Source organism: Passer domesticus, chromosome 8 (assembly GCF_036417665.1).
Source record: "Passer domesticus isolate bPasDom1 chromosome 8, bPasDom1.hap1, whole genome shotgun sequence".
Classification (NCBI taxonomy): domain Eukaryota; kingdom Metazoa; phylum Chordata; class Aves; order Passeriformes; family Passeridae; genus Passer; species Passer domesticus.
Genome location: NC_087481.1, coordinates 57,956,111 through 57,983,542, shown reverse-complemented (window position 1 = coordinate 57,983,542; position 27,432 = coordinate 57,956,111). Strand labels below are relative to the sequence as shown.

Below are 27,432 nucleotides of genomic sequence, written 5' to 3'. Positions count from 1 at the left end.
ACCCCGGGGCAGCGCTGGCTCTGCCAGTGAGGTGCTGCAGTGCTCCATGCTCACCCACTCCTCACGGCTGGGGCCTTCAATCCCCGTTCTTGGCATGACCACCGACAGCCCACCCTGCTCTGCCCGGCAGTCCCCCCTGCCATGGGGAGCACAGCCTTTCACTAGCCCGGGCTGCTCCACTAGGCAGCGCTTTTACCAAACTTGACACTACAATCGGGCTTTAGATAAAAGGATAGCAATTCCATGAGAACAGTCAAAAGCTGACTGAAAGTGGTACAAGCAAACAGGGCTGTAGAAGAGGAAATTCCCCCATATCCTTTTCATGGATATTCCACTTGTATTTGCTGAAAAAACAGATCCACAACCGGCCAGTGCCGCCGTGTCCTGGAGCAGGGGCAGCAGCCCTGGCCACTCCAACCATCCCCCTGGGCTGGCCCATCCAGCCAATTCCCTCCCATACAGAAGGAAATGTTGCAAAACACAAGGAGCACGGCCAGGTAAACATTTAAAATTTATTAAACTTTTTGGTCAAAAGAACTGAACAATTATGTACAACCCCACGGATCGGCTCGAGCAGGCGTTGGGAACGCGGTCGGATCAACGCTTCAGGGACCCCCCAGTTCCACATCTCCAGAGTTCCAAAGTGTCACAACCCACGTACAGGACAGGAGTGGCTGGACTGAGCCTTTCCTGGGAGAACCTCAGGCTTTGTCCTTCCCCCCTTCCTGGGACCCAGCGGCTCGGGGGCGGTACCGGGAGGGGCGGGACGGCCACGGTTTGCTCTTGGGACCGGAACACGCCTTTGTTCCAGGGAAAACGGAGTGTAACCACTTGGGGCTGGCTGGGGGAAAGCTTGGGGCTCTGGGAAGGAGTTCCCAGGCTGCAGGCACCTGGCAGAGTGCAGCCTCCGGCTGCTGGGGGCTGCTGGACGTGGCCCCGGGCTCATCCGGGGGAAGGGCATGTCATTTAGGCCTCTTTGGAAGAAAAAAAACAAAGAAAGAAACAGTACCTAAGGCTTAAAACAAGTGAGCAAGAGAGCTCCAGCAGCTGCTGTCCCGCCGGCCGGGGCTTGGCGTGGCCTCCCTGGGCAGCCCAGCCCGGAGTGGCTCTGGAACTGCAGTGGGAAATGCAAGATTCTACGCCAAATACTTAAAATAAACTGTTCCCTTTGTGACAAATACTAAAAAGGTTAAAAACCATAATGCACGTCAGGTCTGTCTCTGCCTGAGGGTGAGGTGCACCAGGAGGCTGCATGCTTATCCTCAGAGCAGAGAAGGTGTCGATGTTTCGGTTCCCTCCGTGCAAGGCCGACACTTGGTTAAGGCTGTGGATGTTTCTAGGACCCTTTCCATCTCCTACTTGGCACACACAGAGCCTTTGACAACAAATCCAGTGCAACTCCAACTCTATGACAATGCCATGGAAACTCTAAATTCAGAATCTGAAATACTACACAAAAAAGTTCGTATTAGTCTGCCAAAAACTCGGTGTTTTGGGGCAAACCCTGTCAGAGGTGCCACCAGAACTGTTCTGCACCAGCTCAGGACATGCAATACAAAAAGAAGACTGAATACATCCCTCCAGCTCTAAGAACACGTTTGATAGGCTGTTATTTATTAAGTGGTTTCCACCAGAAGGTGTGGTTATAGGTACAGTTGGTGAGTAAATAGCCATGGACACCTGCCTAGACCCCAGCTCAAGCCCTGCTCCGAGGTCAGGCCCTGGCCTGAGGAGGAATGGACAGGCATCAAGCACGAGAAATGTTCTGAAAGGCCCAAATATTACAGCAGAGAGAGCAAGAGAGAGAAATTACACTTTTATGACAACTTTTTCTTCTCAGGTGTTAAACTTTTTGGTCTATAAACTGGAAAGGAAGGCTCAGACATCAATAAATACATTTGTTTTGAGTGTTGGCCTCATTGAGCACTGTCCACCAATTCTGCCTCGGAGGGTCCTCCCCGAAAGCCGCGTGGATGCTCCCACCCCACCGCAGGCAGAACCACGCCAGGAACTCAAAGCCAGGCCAGATGCTCTCCGATAGCTCAAGGGAAGTAAGTGCATCAATGTTCCTCACTGACAGGACAACAAGGCCTTCTGTTACAGAAAAACAACTGAGCTGAACTATGTGAGACGAGACTCTGTCCGCGGGCAGCCATCCTTAGTTAACCTTTTCCTGGAATAAATACAAGTTATTGGTGGCAGCTACAGCGATGATGTTCTCCATGGGGTGCCATGCCGTGTGCAGAATCTTCTTGTTGAAGTCCAGACTGTCAACGGTAATTTCGTCCTTCTTCCTCTTGCCAGTTGTGCACACTTTGCGTGGCTTTAGGATGGCACGAGGCTTGCTGCTCTCCCGGGAGGCCTCCAGGGTGGTGTCCCGGCGCGTGTTCCGCTCAAACGTCCGGAAGAAGTTGTTGTAAGATCCAGTCATGATTGTACTGGTTCGAGGGAAAGGAAGGCACACCTTGTTAGAAATAAACTCCACCCCTTCCTCTCAGTCAGACCACGCTCACCACCAGGCCATGGCATTCCGTTCCTCTCCTCTCCACTGGACACCTGCTCCATTCCTCTGGCACTTGAGCACTGCCTCCAGTGCACCGCTTCTTTAAGCAGGTGTTCCCCTGGTGTCCCCTCCTGCCACTGCACCCAGCTGCAGTGACACTTTGTAATCTGCACGTGAGCAAAGCAGGTTTTCCTGGTGCTCCTCTATCCCTTGGCAACAGAAGTCAGACTGGTCTGGGCTGGAAGGGACCTTAAATCCTATTCTATTCCACCCCTGCCATGGCAGGGACACCTTCCCCTGTCCCAGGTGCTCCAGCCCCAGTGTCCAGCCTGGCCTTGGGCACTGCCAGGGATCCAGGGGCAGCCACAGCCTGCCCACCCTGCCAGGGAACAATTCCCAATCTCCCATCCAGCCCTGCCCTCTGGCAGTGGGAGCCATTCCCTGTGTCCTGGCACTCCAGCCCTTGTAAATATTCTCCAGTTTCTTGGCTCCTTCAGGTACTGCGAGGCCACCCTGGAGCTTCTCCTCTCCAGGTGACCAGCCTTTCAGGGAGAGCCTGAATAGCCTCTCCCAGCAGAGCTGCTCCATCCTCTGATCATTTGGTGCCTCCTCTGGATTCTCTCCAGCAGCTCCAGGTCCCTCCTGTGCTGGGTTCTGCAGCTGGAGGCTCACCTGGGCACAGGGGCAGGAACAGGCTGGCCATCCTGTAGGTGTGAACTGCCTACTGCAGGGATTTGTGCCCTTTCATTTGTGACCCAGAGCCGTTGGCACGCCCCGCTCAGAGCAACCAACCCAGCCCAGCCCAGGCTGAGCCCCCTGCCCAGGCTGAGCTCTGCCCAGGCTGATCCCTGGCCCAGGCTCAGCCCCTGCCCAGGCTGATCCCTGGCCCAGGCTCAGCCCTGCCCAGGCTCAGCCCCTGCCCAGGCTCAGCCCTGCCCAGGCTCAGCCCCTGCCCAGGCTCAGCCCCTGCCCAGGCTGATCCCTGGCCCAGGCTCAGCCCTGCCCAGGCTCAGCCCCTGCCCAGGCTCAGCCCTGCCCAGGCTCAGCCCCTGCCCAGGCTCAGCCCCTGCCCAGGCTCAGCCCCTGCCCAGGCTCAGCCCTGCCCAGGCTCAGCCCCTGCCCAGGCTGATCCCTGGCCCAGGCTCAGCCCCTGCCCGGGCTCAGCCCCTGCCCAGGCTCAGCCCCTGCCCAGGCTCAGCCCCTGCCCAGGCTCAGCCCCTGCCCAGGCTCAGCCCCTGCCCGGGCTCAGCCCCTGCCCAGGCTCAGCCCTGCCCAGGCTCAGCCCCTGCCCAGGCTCAGCCCTGCCCAGGCTCAGCCCCTGCCCAGGCTCAGCCCCTGCCCAGGCTCAGCCCCTGCCCAGGCTCAGCCCTGCCCAGGCTCAGCCCCTGCCCAGGCTGATCCCTGGCCCAGGCTCAGCCCCTGCCCGGGCTCAGCCCCTGCCCGGGCTCAGCCCCTGCCCAGGCTCAGCCCCTGCCCGGGCTCAGCCCCTGCCCAGGCTGATCCCTGGCCCAGGCTCAGCCCTGCCCCTGAGGCCTCACCTGTCGGAGCCGTTCCAGCAGCACTCGAACTTGTCAAAGATGCAGTCGTTCTCGTAGAGGGAGCACAGCTTGCTGCGCAGGTACTCGTGCACCTGGGGACAGCGACACGCGTTGGACACGCACACGGGCACCGCGACACAGGGACAGCTCAGCACACGGGGATGTACCTGGTAGGTCTCCACGGGCCTGTTCTCCATGTTGAGGTCCCACACCTTGACAGACAGGTAGTCTCTTGTCATCATGTATCGCCCGCTGTGGCTGAATTTCACATCAGATATCGAGGATATTATTTCTGAAAAAAATGATCTGCTGCTAGGATCTTCAGGTTCCTCAAAAACTGCAGAGAGAACACACAGTTCCACATGAAACCAATGCCAGCTCTTAAGGTTTCCATGTTTTCAGTACTGGAGAATTTTAAATCAGTCACCAGTTTATTTTTGAATAAATTAGCTGTTAGACACTTCTCGGAAATAATCAGAAATAATCTCTTTTTTAGCACTGTGGTGCTCTAGGTCATCAGACTGCCCATGTCCATCTCCAACATTCAACTGGAGCACAGCACCAGCAGACCACAGCTCACAGGTTTTGGGGATCAACCAGAGCAGCAAAGAGCAGTGGTACTGTAACCATCACATCAGCCAGAACAGCAGCAGGTGGGAACAGTGGTGACCTGAACACCAGGAGACCACTGAACCATGTACTTTCCTTTAGCTCTGAACCACAGCTGTACTAAACAAACCCTGAGATGTGAGCAGCTCCATTTGCAACAGTTTGTGTGATTTTAGAGAGCAGATCAACACGTGTTGTTTAAATCCACAAGTCAACCTCTGAAATCAGAGATCCCTGACCCAGGCTACCCAGATCTCCCTCATTTTTGGAAGATCCCTTGTAGCAGGATGTGATTCAGTCCCAAGCAGTTAAAAATTAAGTACTTTTCAGTGATTTAATGCAACACTGAACCAGATCAGTGGGACGGCCTTGCGTCAGTCACTTCCCATTGCACAAGTATTTCCTTCCAGCCCCAAGAAAGCCCTGTCTGCACTGCAGGAAGCTGGCCTGGAAGTGGGTGTGTGGCAGGCACCCCCAGGGCTGGGCACACTGCTAGGGCTCAGCTCTGCCAGCAGGGACAGGAACATGGCTGTGTGCAAGGCCCAGGCAGGAGCCTCACGGCTTCCACAGCAAAGCTTTCTTTCCTGACCTGCTCATGCTTTGGTGGCTCGGCAGCTGAGGGAGCAGCCACCCTGCATCCCTGGAAACTTCCAGGGTTTATTCCTAGGGACTCATCCTACCCTAGCAGCTGCACCGGTCACAGGGGACAGGGATTCTGGCAGCAGCAGCCCAGTTTGCAATGCACAGAGGTGCAAGAGCTGCCCTGAACTGGCACAGGGTGAGCAGATACCTTGAGAGGCAGCCAGCCCGAGTGTGGCCAGCAGACAGGTCTCACTGTGCCAAAGCACTCGTTCCCGTCAGTTCACGAGGCACAAATGGGCAGAGAGCAGCCAGGTGGTGCCTCACGCTTCACCTGTGCCCAGTGGTGACCCAGAACAAAACAGCTGGGACCGGCCCAGCCCTCCCCAGGGAGGGAGGGAGGGAGGGAGGGAGGGAGGGAGGGAGGGAGGGAGGGAGGGAGGGAGGGAGGGAGGAAGGAAGGAAGGAAGGAAGGAAGGAAGGAAGGAAGGAAGGAAGGAAGGAAGGAAGGAAGGAAGGAAGGAAGGAAGGAAGGAAGGAAGGAAGGAAGGAAGGAAGGAAGGAAGGAAGGAAGGAAGGAAGGAAGGAAGGAAGGAAGGAAGGAAGGAAGGAAGGAAGGAAGGAAGGCGGGCAGGAAGGAAGGAAGGAAGGAAGGAAGGAAGGAAGGAAGGCGGGCAGGAAGGAAGGCAGGAAGGCGGGCAGGAAGGAAGGCAGGCGGGCAGGAAGGAAGGCAGGCGGGCAGGAAGGAAGGCAGGAAGGCGGGCAGGAAGGAAGGCAGGCGGGCAGGAAGGAAGGCGGGCACTCACACTTGGAGTGCTGGTCGCACAGCGCGGAGGAGCGCATGTCGCACAGGCGGATGGTGCCCTTGCTGCTGCTGTACACGAACACGTTGCAGTGGTGCGGGTGGAACTCGGCCGCTGTGATCACCTCTGTCAGCTCCTCCATGTTGGCTGGTTTGATGTCCACGATGTCTGCCACAGCTGGTCAAGGCCTGCAACGCTTCACACCCGAGCCCCTCTGGCAGCTAATCAGCGACAGAGCTTAAAAATGCCAGCTAGGAAACTGGGGCAAGAGCTTCCTTCCCACCGTGGGTAAGGTACAGGAGTGGGGGACAGCCTGGAGAACTATGGCTTTGACAAGTCACAGAATCCCAGAATGGTCTAAGGACCAGATTGCTCCCAGCCCCAGTGCCCAGCCTGGCCTTGGGCACTGTCAGGGATCCAGGGGCAGCCCCAGCTGCTCTGGGCACCCTGTGCCAGGGCTGCCCACCCTGCCAGGAACAATTCCCAATTCCCCATATCCCATCCATCCCTGCCCTCTGGCTCTGGGAAACCATTGCCCTTTGGCCTGTCATTACATTAAAAAGTGCCTCCCCAGCTTTCTCCATCTCAAATCCACAGATGCTGGGCAATTTCAGATTCCTGGAGTGAAAGAGTATCTCACAAGAATCAAAGTCCAGCAAGTCTCCCTAAGCCTCTTTCTCAATGCTTCCTATTGCATACCAAATTAAACCTCATCTCTTTACCTAAAGCTTTGGAAACCTGACCTAAAACTTTGGAAAACCTGACCTGAAGCTTTGGAAATTGACCTATTTAGGCATCAGTACTCCTGCAACTTCTATTGTACTGCAGATTTGTCAATGTAAAGCACTCTGTTAGTTTTAGTTGCATAGGTTTGCAGAAAGATCTGAAATTCACTTCTGCGGTTAATGGTACTGTTTGACATGAAAAAATATTGACACTTGGTTTCAAGAGAAGTGTCACTTGGTTAAGAGACCACAAACTTTGAAAGAAGTATCCACAGTGACAAAGGATCTACTGCTCATAACCAACAACTGTTATTTAAGCTGACTGAACTCCACAAGTGAGGGATGCTCCCACAATTCGTCCTTAGAAACCAAACCCTCCCTAATGTTTCTACTGCCAGTTTTCCACTGGAGGCACACTTGCCCTCAGCACTGACTGAGCATCCCAAAGCCTGCTTTCACTGCATTACACCTCCAGACTTCAGAATGCTCTTTTAAGCCCTGGCTTCAAACACCCACTCTAATTAGTAACACTGAGGTGATTCTCCTAAGCACAGGCAGCTGAGCTGCACCCGCTGTGCAGAGGGCACCGAAGGATACTAAAGCTCCTGTTGGTGACCTCCAGGTGCCAGAGGTTGATGCGGAGGTCGTCGGCAGACAGGTACGTGGCGTAGTCGCTGTTGACAGAGATGGAGTTGATGTGGTAGGTGTGGGCGTTGGCGAAGGTCCTGCGCGGGCTGGCCTCCACCATCAGGTCCATGGGCTTCAGCGTTGGCACCTGAGCGGGCACAGAGCACACGGCTGGGCACAGCGTCACTGCTGACCCCCACGGGGCCACTGCTGACCCCCACAGATCACCCTGGCACAGGGTCACTGCTGACCCCACACATCACCATGGCACAGGGTCACTGCTGACCCCCACGGGGTCACTGCTGACCCCCACAAATCACCCTGGCACAGGGTCACTGCTGACCCCCACGGGGTCACTGCTGACCCCCCACATCACCCAGCACAGGGTCACTGCCTTAGGATTGAGTCCATTCCCCCAGCACTGCTGAGGCCACCACTATCCCCTGTCCCCAAGTGACACACACAGCTGTGAGACCCCTCCAGGGATGGGGACTCTACCCCTCTGCCCTGGCCCACAAATCCAGCCTGTCCAGTTTCCCCTGCAGAGCTTCCTGCCCTCCAGCAGCTGCACACCCCACTCACCTTCCATCCTCTGTCAACTCAGAGGCTGCCCTTGATCTCCTCAGCCAGATCATCAATAAAGACCTTAAACAGAACTGGCGCCAACACTGCGCCCTGAACCCCACAGCTTGTTTGATGGCAATTAATTAATTGCACTGCACAGATTTCTGTATTGATTCGGTGACTAAACACTTCTGAAATCCACTGAGCACAAAAAATATCGAGAGCACATGGATGCTGACTTTGGACACTGCCAACAGGAAACCTCCCAGTCAAAGCCAGCCCTTGGTGCCTCACCCAACAGCACACGGGCTGTGTTTGTAAACAAACCCTTAGAAATGTCCCCAGACCTCAGACTCGGGGTGCCCAGGAAACTGGCAAGAACAGTCTCCAAGAAAATTCCCAATTTGCTCATGAACAGTCAGCAGGGATTCAGGCACACCCGGGTGTCCTGCTGCCACAGCCAGCTGAGCTCAGGGGTGCCTCAGGTAACCTGTCCTCATGGAACAAGGACTGATCCAGCCCAGAGCTCCCTACCTGCCTTCCCGGTGTGTATCTCCCAGCCTGTTTACAGCCAATTAACAACTACAATTAATCCATTACTTTTTATCAGGCCACTGTCCTATCTCAGCAGAGTGCTCCCAGCCTGGCTGTGACAGCACAGGTGCACTAACGGCGAAGATCAGGAATGGGACTTGGAAATGCCATGGTCTCTGTGTAAAGTGCTGCTTCTCCCCCATGGCCACGTCCCCATGAACATGGCCACTGTGCTCCTGTAACAAAACCTGCCAAGAGAGCCCCAAAGCTCCTGGCACACTCTGGCTCTCCAAACCCTGAGCATTTTAACACATGAAGGTACCTCCAGGTGAGGCTTTTCCTCCAGCCAGCTTTTGCTCAGATTTGGCTCATCCATCAGCCCCTCTCCCAGGCTGCAGTGCCTGCAGGGGCTGCAGCCCAGAGCAGCAGCAAGTGCAGGGGACTGGCTGGACAGGTTCCTGCTGCTCCCCCTGGGCAGGACAGTGCCTTAAGGAGCCCAAAGTGCCCCTCCAGTGCCCAGCTGGTGCCTGCTCCAGCAGGGCAAGGCTGCAGAACCCAAACTCCACCGGGACCTCTTTCTACCACTGTATCCCAAGGGATGTCCCTGGCTTTAGCTGCTGTCATTGGAACTCTCAATCCAACCCTGGCTTGCACACACTGAGGCAGTGGATATCCTTTCCCAACACATTTTGTACACCCAAAGCTTCTGTTCAACGTTCAGCTTGGGCAAAAGCAAGACAAACCCCCTAGAAATGCCTCCAGCTGAAGTCCCTACCATGGAGGGGTGGCCTTGAGAGCAGTGAGAGCCTCAGTTCTGCTCCTGCTGATGGTGGAACAACGTGAAACCCCAGGAAAAACCCAACCCCACCTTTCATTTCTTGGGCTCCTGCTCCAAATGATCCCAAGTTTGGAGCACTAGCCCTACCACTACAGCATGATGTCCAAGACTATTCCAGTGCACATTAGGTTATCCAAATGCTTGGAACTTGCTCTAACAAACACACTTTTATCCAGCCACAGAATACCCTATTCCAATTTTTGAGTCATCCTCTTAGAAATACAGTGTTATAATGATAAAAGTTTTCCTCAAGCTTTCCAGAGGAACTTTTTAAAATAGTTTTTATATCTAAGAACATGAAGTGTCTCCATTTTTTTCTGAATGTTTTCAACGAGCCTGACACCAAAACCATTTTTGATTTGCACATTTCAGTTTGGTAGCACAGAGACAGAGAAGAGCATGCAGAGAGATACATAAACTCAAAGAGCAGAGACATACCCGTAGTTCTGTGACTCGGAAAGGCTCCCTAAGTCTTCCATCTTCATCTTTTAAATTATAACCTTCGGCTCGTTTATCCCTTTCACTTATTTTCCATAGTTTAATAGTTTTATCTACAACCAAAAAATTCACATGCTTGAGAATGGATTGAATACAAAATCAAATCACTAAATATGGACTCAGCAGAGTAGACAGGAGTGACCTGTCTGTGTTCCCTGCACGCAGCAGAAGGACCCTGACGGAGTTCTTTACCCACAACATGAGGTGCAGTTTGAATAAGATCCCAATTTGTGCCTGAGCAGTAAGGCCCTGTGCCTCCCACTCACCCAAATGCCACTGCCTGGGGAGAGTTTCACACACCAATTACCCAAATTCCCCACTAAGCCCTGGATAATTAGCGGAATTACATTAGCAGGCCACTGCTAGGGACCAAACCCAACAAACACATGAACTCCTTGTATTAACTGTCCTAAAGGAAACCAGGTTGGCCCCAGGCACCTGCTCAGAGCCAGCCAAAGGCAGAGATCAGGATTTGCCCCACTCTTTGGGGTTCCACAGGAATGCACGTGCCAGGTGTTACCAAAGAAGTGCTCCAAGGGCAGGCAGTGAGTGCACACTTGTCTCACCCAAGGGTGAGATCCTTGGCTAACTGGAGCCAAACCTCTCCTCCCCAAACTCCTGCAGAGCATTTCATTTGACACAGTTTAAAGAATACTTTAGTAAGACTTCTATCTATTAAGACTTAATTGCACAGACCAGCAGACAGAAGTCACTCCTGCTCTTAGAATGTCACCATGACCTCATAAAGTGATCCAAACTGTTAGGAATAATGTGTTCCTCTGATAATAAGAGCAAGTTTTTTCCACAGAATAGTTTGGGTTGGAAAATACCTTTAAGACATAAGTCTAACTGTTCCCACTAACCATGTACCCAGTTCTACAATTTCATTTACAGAAGATCCATGATGCACCGAAACTAAACAGACTCAATATTTACACAGCCAACATTACAATCAAAACATTTTTTCATGTAATTAGAGAAGACATTAAAACAACTCCACAATATGTCAGAAAAAAACCCAAGTGTGTGGCAGGTGAGACAATATTCCAATGACAAAGTTCTTTGTGCAAAAGAAAAGACCCTTACCATTTGTAGACAGCAGGAAGTGAGCAGCATTCTGTTGTGGTAACCACCTAATTTTATTAATTTTTTCCTCAATTTCTAGACTTTTCAAGTAGTCAAACTCAGGCTCATGACTCTGGAAGGTACTGTAAACATTGTATTCTCCCCGAGCGAGAGGACGGCTTTTAGTCTGCAAGAAAAAGAGCATTTCTTGAGGCTGGTGGCACTGGGTCCCTCAGAAATGGCCCGCACAAAACAACCACTAGAAACTGTCAATCAGAACATCAGCTTTTACAACAGCTCTTGAATTTTGAATCTTCAGTCTGTGATACTGTATCCAGTTTAGCATCAATACAGTGCACACAGCCCTTCCTCTTTAGAAATGGAAGTTTATGTATAAATACCTGTGCACCCTTCAGGCTTTGCTATTCTCATGTGGTGGGTGTGGGAGCAAGGAACAGACAGCAAAGTCCCAAGGTTCCCCAGATCTGCATTATCAGATTTGAGGCAACTTGTTATCAGGCTTTCTGAGTGAGCTGGTGTCAGTGGTTTGTGCTGCAGAACAGCCCCAGGGGTGCAGTTTGCCTGCAGTGTCTCATGGCTGTGGAGCTTCCATGCTCTCACTGAACTCTCAGACTCTACATGATTTTACTCCCTACACATCACTGACTTGTAAGAATTTCAGGCAGGTTCCTCTCACCTGACCCCATCCAGAAGTTCCCTGCACACAGAGTGAGCTGCCTTGGCACTGGTGCTTTCTCTCACACATTTGGCTGGAGTAATTGCTGCTTGCAAGTGAAGTCAAGTCCTATGAGCCCAGGGCATGATGCAGAGCATTCCAGGGTGCTTTCCCAAATCCCAATGTATAGGGAACTGTATAACCACCCTAAGCTGTCACTGACCTAATTAACTGAATCTTAAATCCAAACCGGGTAAAAAATATGGTTATTATTTTAAGGTTCCAGCATTATACACTTTGGATTCTTTCCTGCAGTTTTGCACATGACAAAAGAAATGTCCCTCATTCCCAACTCTTCCCTCAGTTTCCATGTGTTCCCAAGGAGACAGCTGAACCCTCCAGTGTGAACAGTCTGACCTGGGTTTGTTTTTCCTTCTCTGAGGAAGTGCCGTGACAGGCAGGTTTTGCCTTACAGAACAACTGAGAGCCAGCCCATAATAGTCCCCCTCCACATCAGGCAAGTCCAAGATCCTGAGAAGTGCAGGATGGGCCTGAGGCACTTCTGACCTTATCTCTGGGCCTTAGCTAAGCCTCTGGCCCCAGAGTAAATGATGAATGAGGCCGCAGCCGTGCGGGTGCAGCCAGGTAACATTTCAGCACTGCTGGACCTCAGTGCTCAGAGCCTCCCAGCACAACCAGGGACACCTGTGGGACAGGGCTGGGACCAGCAGCAGTGAGGAGAAATGCAAAATACTGGCCAGGTGGTCATTAGCAGAGCATCATCTGAGCCCCACAAAGAGAGCAGAGGGGTTCTGCTGGAGGAATCCCACAGCACCCGAAGATCTGTAATATTCATGTACAGACAAAGCTGAATTAAAATTCCATTATAAATTCTGATACTTCTGACCCAGGAGAATGCTCAAACCCTCAAATTCCCCTCATCTCCTCGAAGGACAGACTATGCAGACACTTTGTGGAGAATTGCCATGTGGAATACTGACTTTTTAAAGAACACAATTCCAGATTCGTCCCAGATATTATTTTTCAGCACTTGGTGGACATTTCCCATCCCCACTGCTGCTTGGGATATCCCAGCTCAGGATGAACACACAGGAGCATTACAGCACTGTCACACAGCTGAACTCATGAAGAGGAGCTGTGAAAGTGCAGGAGGGACAGTGCTCCCACCCTCCTGATGGGAAACACTCAAGTGTTTCTGGAAAACTGGCTGTTCCCACTAGTTTTAAATCCTCAAACAATTTTTAACTACCTTATCCTGTAGTCCATGCAGCTTATTTCCTGAACTTTTCTTACAGTCTCTCCCAAAGCATTGTGATTTATCTCAGATCAGGCTGACCCAGAGGAAAAATTCACGAGAAAGTCCAAATTCTACTGAGTACATCAGGTACATATAGAGAGCTCACCTGGATTTTGGGGATTTTCTTTTTTTTGGAAGGAGGGAAGGGAACCCCCACGAGACCAACTTACCAAGTACAGCACAGGGCAGATACTTAGAAACTTGTCTAACTTGGGGTTTTCTGAGAAAACTCTCCATTTAAACCCCAGGGCATGAACAGATGGAGGGAGACTGTGCAACACAAGAACAGTGTAGTAACAACACTTTTGTTTTTTGAGTCACTGACCTCTTGTTCCCTTTGAAATATAACCACTCTGCCACCTTTGTCTCCTGTTGCAAGAAGATCACCAGTGTAATTAAATTCAACTGTTGAAATTATATCAGCTGTAAAGAGAACAGAAATAAACCAGCGCTGTAATGTGGAAAGCAAATCAAGGAGTTCCAAGACTTGAGCAAAAAAAGCATTACAACTCGTATTAATGCAATGACAAAATTCTTCATTTACATCCTCAAATGCAGCCATGCTTCAAAGTCTGACACACTTTTACTGACAGGCTAAAACACTCACTCATTCCTCAGTGCAGGCCTTTAGTCACCAGAGACACACTGGCTTAGGAACCCAAGGTGTGTGTGCTGCCCATGGGCAACATCCATGGGGATATCCCTGCCCTGAGCTTCCCAAGGGCTGGGCAGTAACACTGCAGTGTCCATGGGATATCCCTGCCCTGAGCTTCCCAAGGACTGGGCAGTAACACTGCAGTGTCCATGGGATATCCCTGAGCTTCCCAAGGGCTGGGCAGTAACACTGCAGTGTCCATGGGATATCCCTGAGCTTCCCAAGGGCTGGCAGTAACACTGCAGTGTCCATGGGATATCCCTGCCCTGAGCTTCCCAAGGGCTGGCAGTAACACTGCAGTGTCCATGGGATATCCCTGCCCTGAGCTTCCCAAGGGCTGGGCAGTAACACTGCAGTGTCCATGGGATATCCCTGAGCTTCCCAAGGGCTGGGCAGTAACACTGCAGTGTCCATGGGATATCCCTGCCCTGAGCTTCCCAAGGGCTGGGCAGTAACACTGCAGTGTCCATGGGATATCCCTGAGCTTCCCAAGGGCTGGGCAGTAACACTGCAGTGTCCATGGGATATCCCTGCCCTGAGCTTCCCAAGGGCTGGGCAGTAACGCTGCAGTGTCCATGGGATATCCCTGCCCTGAGCTTCCCAAGGGCTGGGCAGTAACACTGCAGTGTCCATGGGATATCCCTGAGCTTCCCAAGGGCTGGGCAGTAACACTGCAGTGTCCATGGGATATCCCTGAGCTTCCCAAGGGCTGGGCAGTAACACTGCAGTGTCCATGGGATATCCCTGAGCTTCCCAAGGGCTGGGCAGTAACACTGCAGTGTCCATGGGATATCCCTGCCCTGAGCTTCCCAAGGGCTGGGCAGTAACACTGCAGTGTCCAGGGGATATCCCTGAGCTTCCCAAGGGCTGGGCAGTAACACTGCAGTGTCCATGGGATATCCCTGAGCTTCCCAAGGGCTGGGCAGTAACACTGCAGTGTCCATGGGATATCCCTGAGCTTCCCAAGGGCTGGGCAGTAACACTGCAGTGTCCAGGGGATATCCCTGCCCTGAGCTTCCCAAGGGCTGGGCAGTAACACTGCAGTGTCCATGGGATATCCCTGCCCTGAGCTTCCCAAGGGCTGGGCAGTAACACTGCAGTGTCCATGGGATATCCCTGAGCTTCCCAAGGGCTGGGCAGTAACACTGCAGTGTCCATGGGATATCCCTGCCCTGAGCTTCCCAAGGGCTGGGCAGTAACACTGCAGTGTCCATGGGATATCCCTGAGCTTCCCAAGGGCTGGGCAGTAACACTGCAGTGTCCATGGGGATATCCCTGAGCTTCCCAAGGGCTGGGCAGTAACACTGCAGTGTCCATGGGATATCCCTGCCCTGAGCTTCCCAAGGGCTGGGCAGTAACGCTGCAGTGTCCATGGGATATCCCTGAGCTTCCCAAGGGCTGGGCAGTAACACTGCAGTGTCCAGGGGATATCCCTGCCCTGAGCTTCCCAAGGGCTGGGCAGTAACACTGCAGTGTCCATGGGATATCCCTGCCCTGAGCTTCCCAAGGGCTGGGCAGTAACACTGCAGTGTCCATGGGATATCCCTGCCCTGAGCTTCCCAAGGGCTGGGCAGTAACACTGCAGTGTCCATGGGATATCCCTGAGCTTCCCAAGGGCTGGGCAGTAACACTGCAGTGTCCATGGGGATATCCCTGAGCTTCCCAAGGGCTGGGCAGTAACACTGCAGTGTCCATGGGATATCCCTGCCCTGAGCTTCCCAAGGGCTGGGCAGTAACACTGCAGTATCCATGGGATATCCCTGCCCTGAGCTTCCCAAGGGCTGGGCAGTAACACTGCAGTGTCCATGGGATATCCCTGCCCTGAGCTTCCCAAGGGCTGGGCAGTAACGCTGCAGTGTCCATGGGATATCCCTGCCCTGAGCTTCCCAAGGGCTGGGCAGTAACACTGCAGTGTCCATGGGATATCCCTGAGCTTCCCAAGGGCTGGGCAGTAACACTGCAGTGTCCATGGGATATCCCTGAGCTTCCCAAGGGCTGGGCAGTAACACTGCAGTGTCCATGGGGATATCCCTGAGCTTCCCAAGGGCTGGGCAGTAACACTGCAGTGTCCATGGGATATCCCTGCCCTGAGCTTCCCAAGGGCTGGGCAGTAACACTGCAGTATCCATGGGATATCCCTGCCCTGAGCTTCCCAAGGGCTGGGCAGTAACACTGCAGTGTCCATGGGATATCCCTGCCCTGAGCTTCCCAAGGGCTGGGCAGTAACGCTGCAGTGTCCATGGGATATCCCTGCCCTGAGCTTCCCAAGGGCTGGGCAGTAACACTGCAGTGTCCATGGGATATCCCTGCCCTGAGCTTCCCAAGGGCTGGGCAGTAACACTGCAGTGTCCATGGGATATCCCTGCCCTGAGCTTCCCAAGGGCTGGGCAGTAACGCTGCAGTGTCCATGGGATATCCCTGAGCTTCCCAAGGGCTGGGCAGTAACACTGCAGTGTCCATGGGATATCCCTGAGCTTCCCAAGGGCTGGGCAGTAACACTGCAGTGTCCATGGGATATCCCTGCCCTGAGCTTCCCAAGGGCTGGGCAGTAACACTGCAGTGTCCATGGGATATCCCTGAGCTTCCCAAGGGCTGGGCAGTAACACTGCAGTGTCCAGGGGATATCCCTGAGCTTCCCAAGGGCTGGGCAGTAACACTGCAGTGTCCATGGGATATCCCTGCCCTGAGCTTCCCAAGGGCTGGGCAGTAACACTGCAGTGTCCATGGGATATCCCTGCCCTGAGCTTCCCAAGGGCTGGGCAGTAACACTGCAGTGTCCAGGGGATATCCCTGAGCTTCCCAAGGGCTGGGCAGTAACACTGCAGTGTCCATGGGATATCCCTGCCCTGAGCTTCCCAAGGGCTGGGCAGTAACACTGCAGTGTCCATGGGATATCCCTGAGCTTCCCAAGGGCTGGGCAGTAACACTGCAGTGTCCATGGGATATCCCTGCCCTGAGCTTCCCAAGGGCTGGGCAGTAACACTGCAGTGTCCATGGGATATCCCTGCCCTGAGCTTCCCAAGGGCTGGGCAGTAACACTGCAGTGTCCATGGGATATCCCTGCCCTGAGCTTCCCAAGGGCTGGGCAGTAACACTGCAGTGTCCATGGGATATCCCTGAGCTTCCCAAGGGCTGGGCAGTAACACTGCAGTGTCCATGGGATATCCCTGAGCTTCCCAAGGGCTGGGCAGTAACACTGCAGTGTCCATGGGATATCCCTGAGCTTCCCAAGGGCTGGCAGTAACACTGCAGTGTCCATGGGATATCCCTGCCCTGAGCTTCCCAAGGGCTGGGCAGTAACACTGCAGTGTCCATGGGATATCCCTGCCCTGAGCTTCCCAAGGGCTGGGCAGTAACACTGCAGTGTCCATGGGATATCCCTGCCCTGAGCTTCCCAAGGGCTGGGCAGTAACACTGCAGTGTCCATGGGATATCCCTGAGCTTCCCAAGGGCTGGGCAGTAACACTGCAGTGTCCATGGGATATCCCTGCCCTGAGCTTCCCAAGGGCTGGGCAGTAACACTGCAGTGTCCAGGGGATATCCCTGAGCTTCCCAAGGGCTGGGCAGTAACACTGCAGTGTCCATGGGATATCCCTGCCCTGAGCTTCCCAAGGGCTGGGCAGTAACACTGCAGTGTCCATGGGATATCCCTGCCCTGAGCTTCCCAAGGGCTGGGCAGTAACACTGCAGTGTCCATGGGATATCCCTGAGCTTCCCAAGGGCTGGGCAGTAACACTGCAGTGTCCATGGGATATCCCTGCCCTGAGGCCCCCCCAGGGATCCCAGCCCAGTGTGTGCATCCTGCCAGGTGTGCTGCTCCCACCTGCAGCGTGCCCTGGCCCAGGTGAGCTGAGGCACACTGCCTCCCCAAGCCAAGCACTCAGGGACTTAGTAACTTCAGGAGCCTGGCACAGGCAGCTCCCTGCAGAAGCATCAGCGAGGAGGACACATGGAAGCAGGGGCCTGCAGTGCCCTGGGGCCAGGAGAGAGGCCAGTGCTTACCCCCCAGAGCAGCCCCAGGCCCTCTGGGAGGTGGCAATAAAGAAATAATTGCCACTGCACAACCCCAGCCACAGGGAGGTGAGATAAGGAGCTGGAAATGTCTGTCCCGGGGCTGGGGCAGATGGTAACGAACAAAGCACTCAGCAAACACTGCTCCTGCTGGGCCTGCTCACATCAAATATTGCATTTATGATGCAGATAGCAGAATTCTGAGGTTTGAAGTGTATCATATCAATTAGTTCCAGAGTGTGCAATTGGAGACTCCCTGGAAACTCCTTTCCTGTATTGATCTTGATGTGCTATCTTTGAAATTCCTTTCAATAATGCCCCACTCTTAAGAGGAAGGTGATTAGAAACATTAACCAGTTTTCTCAATATAAATTTATTTTTCATCTTTTATCAATGATGCTCTTAAAAGTTGTTTCCTAGTATGGAGAGATAATGATTTACCTTCTTGGATTAAAAAAATATTATTTAGAACAACTAAACAAATGACTAAATATAACCTTTCTATAGATTTATGCCAGCCTTCAATATCACTAACCAGCTTTTGGACACATCCAGTTTTATAGTCACCTTTCTTTAAAGGGAATTACTAGTCAATTATCAGTTATTATTAATTATATGCAGGGATTTTAGAAGACACTCTGGAGAAGCAGGAAACCAAGGAAAAAGAAACAAACTGAGAAGGTAAGCAATCAGTAAAGTGACTTCACTGAGAATTTTGAGATTTTCAGTACTCAGACAGGAAGAAGCCCTTGAGTTATGAAAGTTTATTAGTAGCAAAACGAATATTCCACTACCACCCCCACCTGCAAGCCCTTCCAGCTAGGATCCCTTTCACCCTTGGAGACTCAGGAATAACAGCAGGAATAAATGCCTCCTTAGCACACACAATTCTTTCAGAGTCACAAAAGCTACTTTTCCATTTTGTTTTAGAAAAGGAACAAGTTATTATTAGCTTATGCCACTTTCTGCTGGAGTATTCACACAATTATTTGCTCAAAGTAAGTCGTGTATCATTTTTGTTTCCCAAAAATGCCCAAACCAGCTGCTGACACAGCCATTATTCCCCAGCAGTGCTACCCAGACAAACAGAATCTTGGGTGGAAACGCACCAAAACACAGACACTACCCAAATTCCATGGCTTGAAACAAGAAATGCAGGGAGAGGAGGGAAAGAAGATGCACTGAAATAGTCTGTCACCAACGCGCTCTAGGGAACAGGGAACTAGGGGGGCACAGCAGGACAAAAATAGAGAAGCTTCCTTCAAATATTTTCTAAGTTATGAAATTTGGAATATGAGCAAATACCTGCTTTAATAGCCCTGTACTTGTTTTATCCATAAAAGTATGAATTATAAAGTTTTCCCTACAGGCATGTTTAATTGAAGCAGATCAATCCCCCAAATCATTCCACCCACTATCCTCAGCACTCTACCTTCTCAAAGCAGGTGAAATAAAAAACTATTCCAAGACTCCAAGTAAAGCACAGAATGAATTCCAAACCATCCCTGCTCTGCTCAACACTTCATCCACCTACATTTGCTCCTCACTTCCAAGTCAGCTTAAAACTTTTAGGAAAGAACAAAGCAAACCTCTGCAGGCTCTTCATCACTGCATTAACTCTGGGATTTCTAGGCTTTTTTGTTAGATGTCATAACTGCTTCTCAGGTATACAAGCACCAGTCTTATCCCCCCTGCCTCACTTTAAGCCTCTTCTCCATGCCAGCAGAGTAAATCCCATGGAATGTGGGGAAGGGTGAGCAAAGCCAAACCAGCGTGATATCTGCTCATGGACAGCACCCCAAGGCTCTTTTCTCAGGTTCTGCTTTCCTAGAAACAGAGGTTTGGCCAGCTGTCTCTGTGGGGCTGGGACTTGCTCTGCATTCATGTAAATCCCCCTGCTGTACCCAGGGAGGGCGGCAATCCCTGGGACTTCACAGGAACATACAAGGCTGGCAATATTTCTTTCCAGACAAGAAAAATTCATGTTTAGCCTCAGTTCTGGAAATGAGTTCCAACTCGGTTACACTGCATTCAGAGGAGAAACTCCGAGCTGTTTTCACAGCTGGTGTATTAAAAGGATTGCTGGCAACTGCACTGTGATTCTGTAGTACCCCCAGATTGAAGAGCACTGATCACTTCCATGGGTAGGAAACACATCAGAGGCCACAAATCCAGCTCTGCCGTGATGTGGTGGAGCCCACTGCCTGTCTCAGGACAGCCCTGACAGATGTGTCAAAGCTCAGTTTGAGTGCTCTGAGCCTTTCACCATCTCTGCTGAGTGCAAACCTTCCTACAAACAACTCCTGCCAGAATTCTGGGACGTTCACAGCCTCCACAGCCTCCTGGGCAAGCTCTGCTGGGAGTGAAGGGAGCTGGGGTGGCAGAGACCAGCTTTTGTTAGGATTTGGAGACAACAGCAAGCTTATACCCGCAAACTAACTTAATCCCCCCAGGATTCATCCCCGGTATTTCTGACACCGGTATCAACGCCCGGGCTCTCAGCTGAGGTAATGGAGAATGCAAAGAGATCCACAACATCTACATCAGGTGCCTAAAATTAGCTCCTGTGAACTTTTCCTCTCTAAGCTGGCTGTGCATTGCTGCCCTGGTTAAAACCCAAAGCTGAAAACATGGAATTACCTGATGGCTCACCCAGAAGAGAAGGAATTTGCAGCTGCAGCTCGCATTCAGGACCAACACTAATGAGACACGGTCAGCACCAGTGCCTCTCACCCTCCTGAGCTGCTCAGGGCCTTTTGTCACAAACTCACTCCTCATACATGTAGTGAAAAGGAACCAAACACTCACAGCTCTCTAACAGCACCTAAAAAGGAGGCTGTTCCAGCTTCCAGGGCATTTTAACCCAGAATTTTCCAAACATGTAATGGACATTGTACCACTTCAGCACACAGCCTGAACAATGCTTGCCTGCAAACCTGGCTCTTGTCCTGCTCCCTGTGTCTGAATGCACAGCCCCATTTCCCATGACCCATCCTGGGACCAAAGCAGGAACTTGTTAAGGCCCAGGGAAACCTGTGCAGAGGTTCCTGCTCTGAGAGGAAATGGCTGGACTGGCCTGCAGGCAGACGGATGGCACGGACTGCCAGGGGGAGCTGAGCAGAGGGAGTATTTCTGTGGCTGTGATCAAGCTCAGAGACACACCTCTCCCCCCAACACTGTTATCCTAACAAGCAGGAGTTATCCCGTGGCTGGACAAAGCTGTGGCAGGCACTGTGTGGTCTCCCACAGTGGATGGGAAGCAAGCAGAGAGTGCAGAAGGGATCGGCACAGGTTGTGTGCTCCTACATCAACTCAGAGAGCAGACACTGGCATCTCCCTGGAATGCTGTGCTGAACTGTGTGACACGACATCAGAAGGAACACAACTCTCTTTGCAGTAGACAGGGACAACAGACCATTCTGAGGGAGCACAGGTGACAAACGTGGGCAGTGAGAACAGCAAGGAGCCATCACTTCACAGCAACTCAGGAAAGATTCCTCAAATAAAAAATATAATAGGAGCAAATAAGATCAGTCAAAAAAACAGAGAGCCCCTTTAGAAGGAAGAGATTATCCAAAAAAATGAAGCAATTTAGAGACCAGCACCTGCTAAAGAACAAATCATAGAAAAAATGTTTAAAAACCAAAATCCTATTGGAGCTTAACAAGTTCCAGACACACAGGGCCTCAGAACTGCTTGTCACTGACCTGCAGTAACTGCACTTCCCCAACACCCCGTGGATATGCAGCTGCACGGAAGGTTCTGGGGTGGGCAGAGGGAAGCAGGGCGTGAAGTCAGTCAACTCTCCAGCTGGGATGGCTGCTGGCAGCACCCTGCTCCACCCTCCTCGTGCTGGGCAGGCAGGCAGTGCTGCCATTGCAGGACTCTGACTCCTGCACCCACTTCTCCCCCTCCCTGCCCATGTCACTGACTTGCTTCAGGGTGAAGGAGGGCTGTCCCCTACAGCTGCCAGGACAGCCAGTGGAACAGAGGGGGCCACCCTGCAGTGGGGAGGGACCGACTGCTCTTGCTGTCAGTGCTCCTAAAGTGCTGTTTCCTAACAGCTGATAGAAATCACAATTGTCCTGAAACATGAGCCAAACTTTACAGCTGCCAATAACCACCTGACAATACACATACACATCCAAGTTACTCAATCACCTATTTTTCAGAATATGCCTACTTACATACTCAATTTGTACACTTCCACTTTTAGGACTTCTTTGAAGAGTTACCACAGGAGTGAGTTGTGGAGAATCAGGAAAATAAGGCAAAGGGGTATAGTTTTGCTCACACCAAACTTCTCTCAGCTCACACCGCTAAGCACTCTGCCAACCAAAAGTATTTGTAAGGTCTAACCATTTTTTAGGCCCTAACACTCAAATCACTTGTGAAATTGTCTTGAATTGCCTTTAGGCACCTGGCAGGGTTTAACTCGGTCAAAAATAACTCTGCTTTTGGGACTAATTGAAGTCCTTGAACAGATTTAAGATAAAGCAAGAGCAGGGCACCGGCCAGCCGGGAAGCAGAAGCTCTTTGAGGTCAGTGCTGCTGCTGACAGGCCATGGCAGACTCCAAACATCTTGTTTGGAGCTGTGTGGGAAAGCCTGCCAGCTCCTGTGTGTCCTGGATGCCTGGAGCTGAGCCACCTGGCTCCTGGAGGAGCGCTGAGCAGCGTGGACAGACAGACAGCCAGCCAGGCAGCCAGCAGCAGCTCCCCCAGGCAGCGCTCAGGGATGGCACAGCACCCCAGCTCCGGCTCACGCAGTCAGTGCCATTCCCTCACACAGCTCAGCCTGCTCTCCACCAATGGAGCCACACCGTGAGCTGACACTGGGAGTCCAGTCTCTGAGTGACATCCCAAAAAAGCTGTCTTCTGAGTTTGGGGTGCACAGAGCAGGGAAAGCCAGACCAGCCTGGCACGAAAAGGAGCAGCAAAGCCAGAGCTCAGTTCCACAGATGTGCTCCTCTCCTGCCTGCAGAGCTTGCCCTGCCTTCCCTACAAGCCATGAGAAATTCTGGAGGCTGTTTCTCAGATTCGTGACATAATCCAGTACTCTTTGTGCAAATCTACTGCGTCGGTATTATTTTTTAACCTTTGGAAGACTAATTCCAATAAGCCTTCTCCTACCAGAAGTGTATTTAATTAATTCATGCTATTGTTAGTTTTTTCTAAGTAGCTCATTGTGATGGCTTTGGGTGTAGTTCTATCAGTTCATAAAAGTCTTAACATTAGAAGAAAATAAATTTTTTCTTTCAGTTGAAGCTTTCACACCTTCCCATCCTTCAAAAAATAGTGGGTTTTGTCATTTTTCATTAGGCTTTTCGCTCTGCACGCAGCCTGCCCGTCTGCAGGGACAAATCCAGTAGCTCCCACTGGTCACACAGGAAGACCTGCACTAATTCTGCATTCCCAGTACTCAAACTGCTTTATTGTGCATTCCCACTTACAACTCTGCAAGTGATATGCACGGCTTATTCAAACTCTTCACCACTCACAAGCTACATCTTACCAAAGCTTCATACTTCATCAAAACATAATGATGGAATTCCAGCCTGGTTTGGGTCGGAAGGAACCCCAAAGCCCACCCAGTGCCACCCCTGCCATGGCAGGGACACCTTCCCCTGCCCCAGGTGCTCCAGCCTGGCCTTGGGCACTGCCAGGGATGCAGGGGCAGCCACAGCTGCCCTGGGGAACCCTAAGGCTTCAGGGGGTTCTTGAGGTCCTGCTCAAGGCAAAGCACTGGCTCTCAAGGACAACCCCAGCCCAAAGCCAGCCTACAGCCCACCTTCTGCCCCTCTGCAGCACAAGTGCCACCTCCAGGCATGACCACAGACTTAGGGTGACAGCAAACAGCTCTGCAATCACTAGTCCTCTACCTTCCAGGTCTGAACAGAAAAAAGACAGTATCAAAGCTTGCAACCAATTCTGCACCTCCCTTCATGCAACTGAACCAGACATCAGAGCTGCACTTCTACTGCAAGAGTTTTTTTAAAGCACAAAACCATGCCTGAACGTCCTTTAAGAACAGGGGAATAGCCAAAGTGAATTCCTGAACCATACATGAGAATATCTTAAACCGCTGATTTGCAACAACAATTTCCAAAGAACATTTCTAAATCACTTGTAGCTGTACTCAGGATTACAGACTAATATATTTTTATCAGATGGTGGCTGTTTTTGCTCCTTGTGTTCTGCTTCCTGGCACACTGCTGAGGTGTCTGACCCAACACCTAACAGGCAGCAAAAGCAGGAGGAGAGTTGGCTGAAGTGATGGTAACAAGGGATGTCTCAGTTTGGCAGGACAGTCAATCAATACCAGTCACTATCTGAACAATTAAAAAAAAAAAGTTTATTTCTTGGATCATTAACTGGAGATACAGCACTGCATCCAAAAGTGGTCATGGATTAGATGCAGAACATCTGGCCCATGGGAATTTGGGCATATCTGTACATTTAATAAACAGATTTACACTTTACTTGCTCCCCCAAAAAAACAGCCTCCTAAAATGAACGATTTTGAACATGCAAAACAAATTCAACACTGAAATCATGGAAGTGATAAAGTCTCTGGCAGCATTTGTATTCTCTATTTAGAAAGAAAGAAAGGTCTTTCTACAAAAAAAGCAGCCCAAGAATTACAAGTTCCATGGGCAATCAGTGCAAGTTTTAGAGTCATGTGGTTAACACTAACAGCAAAATTATAACACAATCTTTAATTAGCTTTGTTTTCAAATTGTGATTGTTGCCATCCCTAATATTAAATCTTTCACTCAATCTCTGTTTTATCCTCCAGTCCTCTTCCCTGAATCCAACGAAACTTTTCCGTTTAGAAAAGCCTTATCCAACCCTTTAGAAAATCCATATTCAATAAGTGATGGATGATCCTGGTCTTTCAGAAATGGTCACACTGAACAGAGCCCTTCTCTTTCCTGACACAGAGCCTGAACAGAGGTCAGGGATTAGTCACCGAGGAAAGGCAAGGCACGGACAAGACAAAGAGGAGACAGTGATTTTCTGTATTAATGACCCAGTTAGGAAAATCCAGCTGCCAATCTAACACAGCCACTTGTCCCAGTGTTTGTGATGGAGCCAGACACCTGAGAAACAACTATGGAATATAAAACCTATGTTAGAACTGCACTGGAAAAGAAAGGATTTTCTGGAAAAGTTGCCTGGCTGAGCAGTTTCAACTCCTGAATAAACTTCTAAGAAAATCCAGCAAAACACTGCATGGAATGGGCTGAACAGCAACTTCCTGGTGTCCTCCTTCTCTAGAGAGCTGATTTTTCACAAAATGGACTAAAAAGTGACAGCAGTAGCAAGTTTGCACTGTCACAAAAATGTATGTGCCATTCAAAGGCTATTTCAAGGCAACAGTTGTCCACCAAGTAGGTTCAGATGTGCAGTTTGGTAAGAGAGGATTTGAAAGATTGTAATGAGTAAATATGTCCCTAAATGAAGCCCAAAATCTAGCCATGTATTTGTACTAGGAAATTAAATTTGGGCAGTTACTAGCAAATAAATGGCTTATTTTTTTATATTTAATTCCAATTTCAGCAAAATGTAACAAGAGGGGAAAGGCCACAAATCAAAACAAAAAATCAAGAAGTCACAAAACCTGTAAGTAGTTCTGGTATTCCCACAGGAAAATGAAACTTTAGTGGTAGTTTTGCAAAACCAGGTGCTGAATGATTCATGGAGCTTTCCTGCTCTGTGCAAATCCAGGCTGCTCAGGAGTTACCTGGGAAGCAAGATGCCCCTAGGAGCCAGGTCTGAGAAAAAAGAACCATTTAAAAAACATACAAGCTACTTATATACATTTCTACAAGATTTCTGGGAACTTCAGAGCAAGCTACAAAACACACAGAGGGGAGACAAAGGAAGAAAACAACTGAGTGAGTCCAGTTTCTCAAGCAGTTTCCCAAGCAGTTTCCAGTCTATCCCTCCAATGGCCATTATTTTAAATGGAATGCCAAACAAGTGGCATGAAAATGAAAACACTGTCAGCACAATTTCCCCATAGCAGGCAGCAAGGAAAAATATTTACTGCATCCAGTAACAAAAATAAAATCCCAAACCCACGGCCCTGCAAGTGAATTCACACTTTGGAAAGGACAGTTCACACTGCCAGCCTGGACAGTTAGAACACAGAAAATTTAGGGGCAAAAAAAGAACTTTCTCATCAGAGTCAAGCAAAACTCCACCCAGGCTCTGCACTGTACAGAAAACACTTTTCCCAGTTAAAACATTTCTTGTTTTCTACCCTGTCCAAAACACGAAGCGCCTGGAAAGTTTCAGAGAAATGTGAAGGTGTGCCCTTTTTCCCTGCTTAATATCCCTATTTATAGCTCCCAAACGTTAACAAGTGGGAATCAAATCTCTCCACAGCTGCAGGATCCCTTTAAACTGCACTTTTCAATGCAGTACAAATGACAGAGCTGCACTCTCTGTGCGTCAGAGCGAAACTTGACAAGCCTGACAGACTCCACTGGTGTTTCTTTTTTTCCTCTCCCTGTATCATATCACTGTTGTTACCTTTTATCCTAAGCCCAGAACTGTACACAGTTATCCTAAGCCCAGAAGTGTGCCCAGGTCTGGGCTCCTCATGACAAGAAAGTCCAGGAGCTACTGGAGAGGGTCCAGCAGAGGCGACAGAGGTCATTTTGGGACTGGAACATCTCTGAGATGAGGAGAGACTGTGGGAGCTGGGCCTGCTCAGGCTGGAGAAGGGAAGGCTGAGAGGGGACCCCACAACCCGTGCAGAGCTCCCCCAGGGCTGCCAGAGGCTGTGCCAGAGCCAGGACAAGGAGCACTGGCCAGGAACTGAACCACAGCAAGTTCCACCAACAGCAGGAAGAACTCCTTTCCCCGCAGGGGCAGAGCCCTGGAGCAGCTGCCAGGGAGGGGCTGGGGTCTCCCTGTGCAGAGCCACTGCAAACCCTCCTGGGCAGCTCCTGCGTGCTGCTGCTGCAGGGGAGCCTGCCTGGGCAGGGCTGGGGCCGGGGGACCCCAGAGATCCCCTCCAACCCCAACTATCTAGGGATTCAGGGATCCACACCAAAGACCCGGAGGCAGGCACCGTGGCTGCTCTGTGATGCTCTAGGGGTGGGAGCTCGCTTAGTCATGGCACGCACGCCCCGGCACGGCCGGGGATGCTGCGGCGCTGCCCCGCGGCCGCCCGGGCGGGCTCGGCGCGCAGGGGCTCCCTCACCTTCCGCCACGTCCTCGTCGATCGCCCCCTTCACCTGCAAGAAGCACCACTGCACCTCGTTGTTGCTGCCGCCGCCGTCGCCTCCAGCTCTCGCCACTACTGCGGAGGGAGAAAGGGCGGTGAGAGAAGGAGGAGAGAGGAGACCCCGCGCCGCCCCGGCCCGGACCCCTCGCGGCCGCCGCGCTCCCGCATCACCCGCCGGTGCCGCCCGGCGCGGCCCGGCCTGCGGCCGGCTGCCGCGGCCACACGGAGCCGACCCGCGGCCCATCCCGGCGCGAACGCGGAGCCGAGCGCGGAGCGCGGACACAGACCTGCCATGGCGGGGGGAGCCGCGGGAGCGGGGCCGGGAGCGGGGCCGGGAGCGGGACGGAGCCGCCCGGAGCCGCGGGAGGGTTCGCGGTTTCAAAATGGCGCCCATTGCCGGGCGGCCCGGCCGTGACGTCACCGCCGGCTCCCCTCAGGGAGGGCGGGCCGGGCAGCGAGCGGGGCGGTGATCCCGGTACCGGCCCGGCACGGCTTGGCCCGGCCCGGCCCGGCCCGGCACGGCACGCGGGGGGGGCGGCGGGAGCGGGTGGATGAGCACGAGCACGAGGAGGAAGAAGTGGTGGTCTTGGTGCTGTGGAGGCGCTCCCCAGGCGGCAGCGGGGGCTCCACGAGCGCCGCTCCACACGCGG

The 27,432-nt window shown here is 51.8% G+C and overlaps 1 protein-coding gene across 2 annotated transcripts; it reads right to left on the bottom strand.

The window, feature by feature from the left end:
• Nucleotides 1-498: 498 nt before the first annotated feature.
• On the bottom strand, nt 499-27,228 carry PPP2R2D (protein phosphatase 2 regulatory subunit Bdelta). Of its 2 annotated transcripts, none has more exons than XM_064431611.1 (10): nt 27,070-27,228; nt 26,759-26,857; nt 13,203-13,300; nt 10,905-11,070; nt 9,759-9,871; nt 7,355-7,532; nt 6,036-6,200; nt 4,209-4,378; nt 4,042-4,133; nt 499-2,438 (listed from the first exon to the last, which is right to left on the bottom strand). In XM_064431611.1, exons 1-10 carry the CDS (start codon nt 27,074-27,076, stop codon nt 2,159-2,161), a joined length of 1,368 nt encoding a protein of 455 aa, XP_064287681.1. In that variant the 5' UTR covers nt 27,077-27,228; the 3' UTR covers nt 499-2,158. The 2 variants fall into 2 exon arrangements, with proteins under 2 accessions (XP_064287681.1, XP_064287682.1); XM_064431612.1 differs by having other exon boundaries at nt 26,759-26,854; nt 27,070-27,224.
• Between the last annotated feature and the right edge of the window lie 204 nt (nt 27,229-27,432).